Below are 10,217 nucleotides of genomic sequence, written 5' to 3' on the forward strand. Positions count from 1 at the left end.
CCACTTTTGGTCCCAATTCAGAATGGAAACTAGTTTGGAAGTATTGTAATTTCTGGCCAGATGGAAAATTTGATTTCCGATCAGCTCCTGAACAGGGCATATGCTTTTGATGTCTTTGTCTAGTAATCCCATGTCCTAGCCACTGTATCTGAGCACATTGTTCCCTGAACCAGGCACTCATGTAAGGAACTTTCCCCAAACAGCCATGTAAGCACAGCCTCAGTCCTATGAGCACTCAGGAATGGTGCACAGGTATGGGCAGACCTAGGATTTTGAAAAAAAGGGGCTGCAGATGGTGAAGCGCATCGTCACATATAACACAGCACACAGCTTTCTGCAATTAAAAAGAAACTAGAAGCTTTGCTAAGAAGCTAGAGGTCTAGAGCTATAGTATTCAATTTAAGATTGAAGCAAAAAAACACCAAATACTTTACTGGAGTGTGAATTCGTATGCTATATCATATATTATATATAAAAACACAATATATGTTATTTCATTAGTCCTGTAATCATTATAGTTAAGTGTACATTTTTCTAGATCACCAAACAAAACCTAGGCTTCTTGAGCATCTTGACGGTGCCTCCAATGCTTCATTGAAAGTCATTTCCACTCCTGAGTTAGTGTTCACTTGATTTAACATTTCCACACCAGAGTTAATGTTTCTAGCTAGAGTTAAAAAAAACAGTCTGCAGGGCTGTGACATGGGAGCTACATTACTAGGAGCAGCTAACAGCCAGCAGCATTGCAAAAGCAGGGATAGCTTGAGCAGTAAAACTATTAAAGATAATTAAAAGGAAAGAAGATTGTTAACACTGGTGGAATGAAGAGATTAGAAGGATTCAGGGAGATTACAATGAGCCCTGAAGTCAATCGATGCCCTTGCTGCTGCTTGACTAGAAATGTTGCTGCCACTGCCAGGCAGTTGGCTTTAAACTTGGGTGAGCAAGGAATCAAAGGTGGGGTGGGGTGCGACTACACTGTGCACCACCCCTGGGTCTGCCCCTGTTCACAAGGAGACTTTGGTTCCAAGTCACCTGAAGTCCTTTGTGTTCTTCACCCTTCCACCAGCTCTTGTTCTCGTGCCGGCAGAGGCATTTTTGCCTCTTTTGCCCATGAGACTCGCCTGCGTTGCCAGCCCCGAGTGTTCAGGACTCCCAAATAGGCCCCCTCCAAAACCAGGAGGTTGGTTTTTTGGTTGTGAGCTTTAAACCATGATCCCTGGGAGGATCTGCTGTTCCACTTTCTGGAACTGGGCCCTTCAGGAGTTGTGTTCTGTAGGTTTTCTCTGCTAGAAACTGACTGCGTTTCTCTGCAGTGCATGTTGGGATTCTCCCTGTGTCCCGCGATGCCAGAGCCTGTCAGACAAACCTCCCGTGTTGAGAGATTTATGGTTTTGTTGTGAGAGCCAGCATCGCTGCCTTCTCCTTTGATCTCCTGACTTGCCAGATTCTCCCAGAGTGCACTGAGACTCAAGGCACCTTCTCTGTTCTCTTGCAGGGCTGGCTGGCTTCCACTGAGATGATCTGAAGAGGAGCTGGAGAAAGCAGAGCTACGTTTAAGATGACACGGACCGACCCGCCTGACATACTGGTGTCTACAGTGTATCAAGACATAAAGGTGAACTCCATCGCGCCCAGGGATTCTGTCGTCTGCCAGCCACGGCCACAATGTGATGCCTTCATGTCCAGCTCCCTGCAGCGTGACCCGCAGCCCTTCAACAAGCGCCACTGCAGGAGCTTTGACTTTCTCGAGTCATTCGACGACCAACTGGAGCCTGGCACCACCATGGAGCGCCCCTGCCGGCGCCCAGGCACCCCAGAGCCCTCCTCAGGCTCTGGAGTACGAAAGGCAGCTTTTAAGTCGGATGTTTATAACACCAGATCCCACCCTCATGGGAGGGAAGGCCCCAAGGAACCGTCTGTCCGGGCAGAGCCAAAGAGGAGAGCGAGGTCAAAGAGTGCCCCCCGCGTGAAATCCACCTTCACCCCTGTTTCCATCCAGATGTCTTCCTCTCCCCCGCCGCCCACAAGGAGAGGGCGTGAAGTGCTGCGTGTTGGCAGGGAGCCTGCCAGGGTGGAGACCTCACCACGCCGGGAAAGCAGCTATGTGCCCATGAGAGCCATGGCCAATGAGGTGCACCCCATCAAGCTCCAGCCCCAGAGGAGCAGTGCCAGCCGCATCTCACCACTCTGTGTCAGCAGCAACTGCTTTGAGGATGCCCCCGGTATGAAGCCGGCTGCCAGCCCGCACGTCAAGTGCCGGATGGACATCAAGCCAGATGAAGCAGTGCTGGTGCATGCGGCACGCAGCATAAAGGCAGCACAGAACAGGATGGAGGCACCATATTGGTCGAGGCCTCCTGGCACTGCTAGGAGCCTGACCGTGCCCAGCAGCAGGCAGGTGTCCGTGTCTCGTACCCCCACACCCAGTGACTCCTATAGTGGGGAGCACCGGGTCATCCCCTACCCCAATGAGTACTACGAGGGGGACCCCCGGGGGATGGCTTACCAGACAGTGCCTGTGCCCTCCCCTCGGGAGTATCCCGAAAGGGGCTGTGTGACCTTCTCCACCCCAGCTGTACCCACAAAGTTCTTCTATACCGAGGAGCCCGTGGGGTGTCCTGGCATCCCACTGAAAAGCTCTGGCTATGAAGGGTACCCTCACCCCTATCCTGCACGTCCCATCCCTCCACCGCACTTCTACCCAGAGGACATAAGCAAGGGAAATGTGCACACTGTCCCCCCCCGGACTTTCTATGTGGAAGAAGCAAGGACCTACCCCGTCCAGGAAGCCCCCAGCCACACTTTCTATGGAGATGACCCTCGGTTTTTTGCCCCACGGAGTGCCCCCATCAAAACCCTGTATACAGAGGACTCCCGGGCCTACCCCGCCCTAAGCTCCTCTGCCCGGGTTTTCTATGCTGAGGATTATGGGAAATACCATGAGAGAGAAGCCATTTCTAGGACGTACCCTCACCCCCGCAGTGTCCCACCCTTGCACTTCAGTGACTGGTACTGCCCAGACCGGGGGGCGCTGCCCTATCAGACTTTGCAGATGTCTCGCTTTGCCCCCCACCCCTCTGGGCATGAGGCTTTGCTTTCCTCCTGGCATGCCAGCTACAGCACAAATCCACCCAGGCTGGGCACTGACAGCCGGCACTACTCCAAGTCCTGGGACAACATCCTGACCCCCAGCATCCGCCGCGAGGATCCCATGTGCCGTGGGCGCAGCTATGAGAACCTGCTTGTCCAGGGCCACCACCAACGTGCCTTATCACCCGACGACCGGCGGCAGCCAGTGGTGATCAACCTGTCCAGCTCCCCAAAGCGATACGCTGCACTGTCCCTCTCTGAGAACTCCCTCATAGAGAGGGTGCACTCGGATGGTGGGAGGTACGCCATGGGCCGATCCTGGTTCGTCACCCCGGAAATCACCATCACGGACAACGACATTAAAGCCAATGGCCTGGGCAAGAGCGAGAAGCGCTCGGCCAGCTGGGATGTGCTGGACGCGGGGCGGGATGGGCACCGCCCCTATGCTACACCCTATGACCCAGGGCCCACTACCAAAGAGAGCGCTCAGAGCAGCTCTGCCCGCCAGCGCAGCCTGGAGCAGCTGGATGAGCTCATCACAGACTTGGTCATTGACTACAAGCCACCGCCCAGCCACCGCTCCACCGACGGTGACAGCCTGACGGACCAGCTCAAGAAGCTGATCAGCAATGGCGCACCAGCACCTGCCAGGAAGCCAGAGTCCCGGAGGCCAACACTGTCTTCGGCCATGGAGCCCAGGCCTACCAAGGAGCAGCCAGGGCCCAGTTGCTTCCGCAGCGACCTGCGCAAGGAGCACGGTGGGCCCTCTCTGGCAGCATCCATTTCTAGCAGCAGTTTTGAGAAGCAGCTGGACGACTGCTCCCCGGACCTGAGCGCTGAGGAGGATGACATGATGATGTGCTCCAATGCCAAGTGTCGGCGGACAGAGACCATGTTCAATGCCTGCCTCTATTTCAAGTCTTGCCACAGTTGCTACACCTACTATTGCTCCCGGAACTGCCGCCGGGAGGACTGGGACATCCACAAGGAGAGCTGCATCTACGGGCGCATAGGGAGTATCTGTCGGCACGTGCTGCAGTTCTGCCGGGAGAACGGTGAGGTGCACAAGGCTTTCTCGCGCATTGCCAAGGTTGGGTACCTCTCCCGGGGTCGGGGGGTGCTCTTCCTGGGCTTCCCCAACTCGGGCTCAGCTGAAAACTTCCTCCAGTTTGGCTTGGAGAGCTTGCTCATGTCGCCCACCTACCTGTCCCTGCGGGAGCTGGAAGGTTACTCCGACAACCTGGGGGATTACGCCCGGGAGCTGCGGGATGCTGGCAACCAGTATGACCCCGATGAATGTTTCCTCTTGAATGTAACTGTGGCCGTTGGCCAAAAAGTGCCTCAGAGGCCATCGCCGAAGATGCAGGTGCCAACGGTTAGGAAATATGCCAAGGTGGCCTTAGCCTCTTCCAGCCCTGAGAAGAAGATCCTGAAGAAGGAGCGGGACATGGAGACGTTGATCCTGACCCCACCGCCCGGCACTGCAGACATCGACAAGGAGGGCGAGGAGGGGAGGAAGGCCCGGGAGGTGTGCTTCATCAACATCCAGCGGGAGCTACGGATCCGTGGCGTCTTCCTGCGCCATGAGTTCCCCAAGATCTATGAGCAGCTCTGTGACTTTGTGGAAAGCAACAAGAGGTTTACACCCACCACCATTTACCCCATCGACAAGAGGACCGGCAAGCAGTTCATGTGTATGATCATGGCCGCCTCGGAGCCACGGACCCTGGACTGGGTTGCCAGCCCCAACCTCCTGGATGACATCATGTGATCCAGCCTGTGGCCACCTCTCTCCTGTCTGGCACCCAGGCCTCTTATTTATTTACCCTTTGTAGATACGTATTTTATTATGGACACACTAGCCTGGCCGGTCAGTATATTCTTATCGTTTCTAACAGATACGTGTTGGCTCACAGCCCTAGGGGAGTCCTGAGGAAAGATCGCTGCCCTGCTGGGAAAGCATGGGTTCGTGGACTCTTAGCAGGTCTCTGGCCACCCACGTTTGTTGCCACTGGTTGGCTAGATCAGGAGCTGCTGAGGTCTCCAGGTCCTGGTTTGTCTGGGTGGAGATGGAGGGCTGGGGAGTGGGCAAAGGGCATGGCTGGTTGTGGGGTTTGAAGTTTGCTGTGAGGAGAGGAGCCCTGCATGTTGGGTAAGGTCAGTGCCCTGTCCCTGGGTCTGAGGCACGTGGGGTGTCTGGGAGATTCCATCACTGCCTTTCCTGGTGCCCTCTGGCCATGGCACGGGGCTCTCAAGCCACTGGCCCTCAGCTCTTCTAGGAACAGCTTGTCCTGAGTAGGATCCCCAGCCTCAGCCTGTGGCTCCAACCACTAGACAACAAGGCTACCTCTGAGCTTGCATGGACGTGCCCACTCCTGTGACCCAGGCAGCTGGCAGGTTGTAGCCACGCACAGGTGAGCAGCCCTCCCCTCACCCATCCTTGTTTAATTCTGCAAATAGCCAGCAAGGGGATGGGTGTTATCCTGCCCTCTGGGGATGTTCCCGCCAAGGGTGCGAGGCCACTGACACCCATTCAGCTGCACATGTGCACGGGGCCATGTCACAGTGCCCACGGGTGTGTTTGGGGCTCACCAGGGGCCTGTTTGTGTGGGGCTTACTGCCGCCTCCATCCAATATGCCTGTTCCCCTGCCTGCTGCCACATGTACCCACAGTCACTCTACCCACAATTACTCCCCTTGCCAAACCTGCCACCCTCCAGCACCTCCCCAGGCCCAGTTGTTCCCCACTGCCAAAACAAGGGCCCTATCCTGTGTGGTACTGAGCACCTCCAGTCCTTTACTCTCCCTGCCCTTTTAGTAGGAGCAGGGGGATACTGCACCTCAGGAAAGAGCCTGGAGTGGAAACTCTGGAAAGACCCCTGAGGCCCCGCGTAGACTCAACAAGGGAGGCTGGAGATTAAAGTGCCAAGGCATTTCCTGCCTTCCCGCGAGGCCAAGCTAAAGCCCCACAGCAGCAGCACCTGGCCCAGGCCTAGTCTCCTCCTCTCAGTTACACCAGCGCAGCACCACCTCTGCTGCAGCCAGCCCCATGGTGTAGCTGAGAGGGGCCTGGGGATGCTGCCTCTCAGTGAGGGCCCATTGTACGGACAGGGCTGCCTTCCCAGTGCCCCCAGTGTGTGTGTATCTGGCTCCCCTGGGTGCTGGGAGAGCAGCATGGGCAAGGCTCAAGCTGGGCTTTGGTGCTAGGTCTGTCTTTAGTGCCGGGATCCACTTGCAATCAGAGTGAACCAAATGTAACCACAGAAACAGACTGTGTGAGGGAAGGGACAGGGCTGGGCCCTTCTGGTGCCTCAAGCTCCAACTCCCACCCCCCGGTAAGGATGGGATTAAACTAACCCCACTGCAGGGCTGTGCCTGCAGCAGCAATGAGGCATTGTGCAAAGCCCCCAGAATTGCAGAATGCCTGGGGGGGGGGGAGTGGAGGGCACAGCCTCCATCTCCTGGTACCCAAGGGGATAAGGTTGGGCTGCCAAGGGTGGGTGGGCTTGTCAGGAGGAGGTGGAGGGGAGCAGGCATGTGGCTGAAGGCAGGCACCCACAGGTAAAGAGCCACATGTGTTTTATAGATGCTCTTAGTCAGGAGTCAGTGCCTTGCCCAGGAGGGCAGGGGAGGGGTTGCTTCAGTGCATGGGGCATGGCATGGGGTGTATGGAGTGTGCATGGAGCATGGGGACGTGCATGGGGCACTGTGCTGGGGGTCTGTGTGCATGAGGGCAGGGGCAGGTGGGCCTGGGTGGCAGCCTGGCACTGGGCATGGGCAGTGCGTGCCCATGGGCGTGAGGAGCTGGTGCTTGCATGCTGGCAGGGTTGCAGAACTTCCCCCTCTCAGGGCTAGGGGAGCATACATGGAGGTGTCTGGCATGGGGCACCTGCCAGGGCAGGGGCAGCAGTGTCTCTGGGTGGGGGCCTGGTGTGAGGCAGGGGCTGGGGGGCTGCAGTGTAAATCCAGCCAAGGGCCTGGCCCTGCCTGCATGTAGCAGCCAGATGCCTTTGGGAGCTTCCCTGACCCCACAAGAGAGGCAGCCCCAGCACATCCTGATGTGTATGAGGATCCTGTAGCTGGGGCAGAAACCACCTGCCCTAGAGGACAGGGAGGGGAGAGAGCACTGTGATCCCCACCTCCATCCTGCCTCCCTGTCATGGTCCTGGAGCCCCTACCAGCCCCAGGCAGCTTGAGGACACCCAGTCATTACCACCACTCTCAAGTCTCTCTTGGCCTGCAAGGAGGCTGGGCCTGCATCAGCATCAGCCCAGTGCCAAGGCCTGTTGGGAAGCATCTCCTGCCCTCAGATTGATCTTGGCAAACACAGCAGGGCCTGTGAGCTGCTGGGAGCTCAGGGACAGCTCCTGTTAGTGCTGGCTCTGGCCCGGCAGTGCTGTGTGCACGTGTGCGCTCTCCCACTACATGGACATGCATACATGCTCTCCCCCTGCATGTGTGCCTTCCTACCACACGTTCAGATACAGACAGGCATTCCCTCCTACCCACACACACATGCATGTCCTCCTGCCACACACATGCGTGTGCCCTCCCACCACACATGCACACACAGGCATGCCCTCCCTCCACATACATGCACACGTGCCCTTCCAGTCATGCACAGGTGCCCCCACATGCATGTTCTACTGCCACACATGCACATGTAAGCCCTTCCACTACACACAAATGTTCACATGTGCCTTCCCATCGTGCACACACACACACGTCCTCCTCCCACACCCATTGTATTTCTTATTCTTGGCAGTGTGCAGAGCTGAGGGGCAGGTCTCTGCTGTCTTCCAAACACACTCCTTGTTTCTCCCAGCATCAGTCACCTATATATGAGGGGCCAGGCCCTCTCACCCCAGTGTATGTGAGCAGTAACTCAGTGGAGCTTCTAGGTGACAGTGACCTGTGAGGTTGCCTGAGTGCAGACAGGGTGGCTGTGCCTGAAGCCAGAGTCCCTGTCCCCCTAGATCCCCTGGGCTGAGCTGTCCAGCTGCCTGCCCCACGGGTGCTGGACTTAGCCGCTCCCCCATATCCCCTCTGCAACAGAGGCCCTTGGGGACTAACCTTTCAGCTGCGTGATCTCGCAGCCCTGTGCTCGGGATCTCTGATTCCTTAGGACTCGCGTGCCTCAGGCATTGTTGCACAGCCAGCCCTGGTGTCCCAGGGAGGCAGCTGCAGCTCTGCCCTGGGCTGGGAGTCAGGCCTGGGCAACAAGACAGCTGTGTTGCTGGGGACGGGATCTCTTTGGAAGCCGCTGGGGATCTGTTGGCTGAGCTGCTTCCCTGTGGGATCCATCGCTGCCATGAGCACAGCACACCTGTTCCCGAGCTCCCTGGAGCAAGGGCTTGTCCTTCCCATCCTGTCCGGCACTGGGATTCTCATGCTAGAGCTGAGCAGTGGGTGGGGGCTCAATGCTGCACTGAAGCTGGAGGGAGATGCTTCCCCCAGGGCAGAACAAGCTTCTCTGAGTGCAGGAGGGTGGAGGGACCAGCAAGAAGCCTGTTAAGGCTTGGAGGAGGAAGGGGGCCAGGGGGAGCAGCTCATCAGCACCCCTCACCCCAGCTGTGAAGTGGGAGCTCCTTGCTGTGTACATCAGGCACAGGCTGGCCTCACAGAGCTGCAAGGGAACAAGGAGCAGCTGACTTCTCCAGGCTGCTTGCTGCTCCCCTAGGCAGCAGCCCCACTGTCTCCCCAGTGGCCGCACCCCAGGGGCTGGCAGCAGATGAAGGCTCAAAAGGCTCCCAACTGCTGTGATTCCCCCTGGGTATGCTGCAGCCAAGCCCTGGGCTGGTGCTGCGCTTGGGTTGTTAGAGCCACGTGGAGCTGGACCAGCCCCCTGCTTTCCTGCCAGCGGGTCCCTGTCCTGCAGCACAAGCAACACACTAGGCTGGGGGCAGAGCAGGGGCAGGAAGTGTGATACTGGCAGGGTCACTGCCAAAGAGCAGTGCGGTGACCACAGCTTTTGCTGGTGGGGCCTGGAACCCCAGTGTCCTCCCAGCAATGTGCCCCCAGGCCAGGAGGGCTGGGGAAAGGCCCTGCCGCAGACGGGCTGTTGCTAGGGGGCTTTGTCCCGTGGGGCTGCAGCCACAATCCAGGCACCTGGCATGTGACATTCTTTGAGCATCAGAGAGCCACGGCTCATAAACGTCCCTTCCTGGCTCCCAGGCAACGCTCCCCCTTGGAACTGCACTGGCCCGGGGCACGGGCCTGGCCAGGAGATGGGGAGTTGCAACTATTGTGTCCTCGCCATCATTCAGTACTCTTAGAGGAGCTCAGGCCCTGGCACAGGGCATGGCCTCAAGCCATGATCTCTGGTCTGCCTCAGATAGGGAATGCCCCCTTCCCTCTCCCTGCTTTGCCTCTCTCCTGCTTGGCACTTCCAAGGCCAGGTCACAGGAGCCCTTTGGCCCTGATGTGTTGTGTGCTGGTCTGATCTCCACTTGGGCAAAGGTCCCCTCCCACCAGGCCCCATCCCAGTCCTGCCTGCAGCACGGAGCCTCCCCAGTGACGCAGTGAGGAAGCAGTCTTCCCTCCTAGTTGCGGAGCTCCCTTGCCCCCCACTATTGAGAAGAGCAGCCAGGAACAAGCTCTCCCCTTGGCCAAGCTGGTGTCTCTGGGAGCCGTATATAGTGCCACTGTCTCCCTGGGCACCGCTGGCCCCAAGTGAGAGGCTGGGCTGAATTGCAGGTGCTTGGTCCTGCTTGGGCCCCATGCACAACTGCTTGCCCCAGCCTGGGAGGGCTCCAGATGGCAGAGAAGGACTGTGGAGCTGTGCAACCCAGAGTGCATCAGAGGAGCTCACTGGTGCTGGGCATGGTCCTGGCACCTCCTTGGCAGGGCTAGAGCTGTGGGGGTGGCAGAAATGAGGCCTCAGTGCCCTCTCTCCCCACCCCCTGCTGCCTTGTGCCCTTGGGAGAGCTATGCGCCCTGTGTGGGTAGGATCAGCCAGCCCAGGGTAAACAGGGCTTTGCCTCTTCCACCCTGACCAGGCTGCACTAAGGACCTGCTCCAATGGTAAGGAGCAAAGCCGGATGGAGCAGCAGCATCATGTGAGGCATCTGCTACAGGAGGTAGAAGCTCATCACTGCTAGATGCCAGCTGCAGCCATCGGCTAT

The 10,217-nt window shown here is 57.8% G+C and overlaps 1 protein-coding gene across 1 annotated transcript in view; it reads left to right on the top strand.

Moving 5' to 3' along the window:
- Positions 1–6,374, top strand: part of CUNH9orf172 (chromosome unknown C9orf172 homolog) — a 19,992-nt gene extending 13,618 nt beyond the window's left edge. Inside the window, exon 2 of the mRNA XM_019510428.1 lies at positions 1,499–6,374. Within this exon, the coding sequence (XP_019365973.1) occupies positions 1,562–4,864 (3,303 nt within the window). The 5' untranslated portion in view covers positions 1,499–1,561 and the 3' untranslated portion in view covers positions 4,865–6,374. The remainder of the gene's footprint in view (positions 1–1,498) is intronic.
- The last annotated feature ends 3,843 nt before the right edge of the window (positions 6,375–10,217 follow it).

This window comes from Gavialis gangeticus, unplaced genomic scaffold (assembly GCF_001723915.1).
Source record: "Gavialis gangeticus isolate Ggan-Ray unplaced genomic scaffold, GavGan_comp1, whole genome shotgun sequence".
Lineage (NCBI taxonomy): Eukaryota > Metazoa > Chordata > Crocodylia > Gavialidae > Gavialis > Gavialis gangeticus.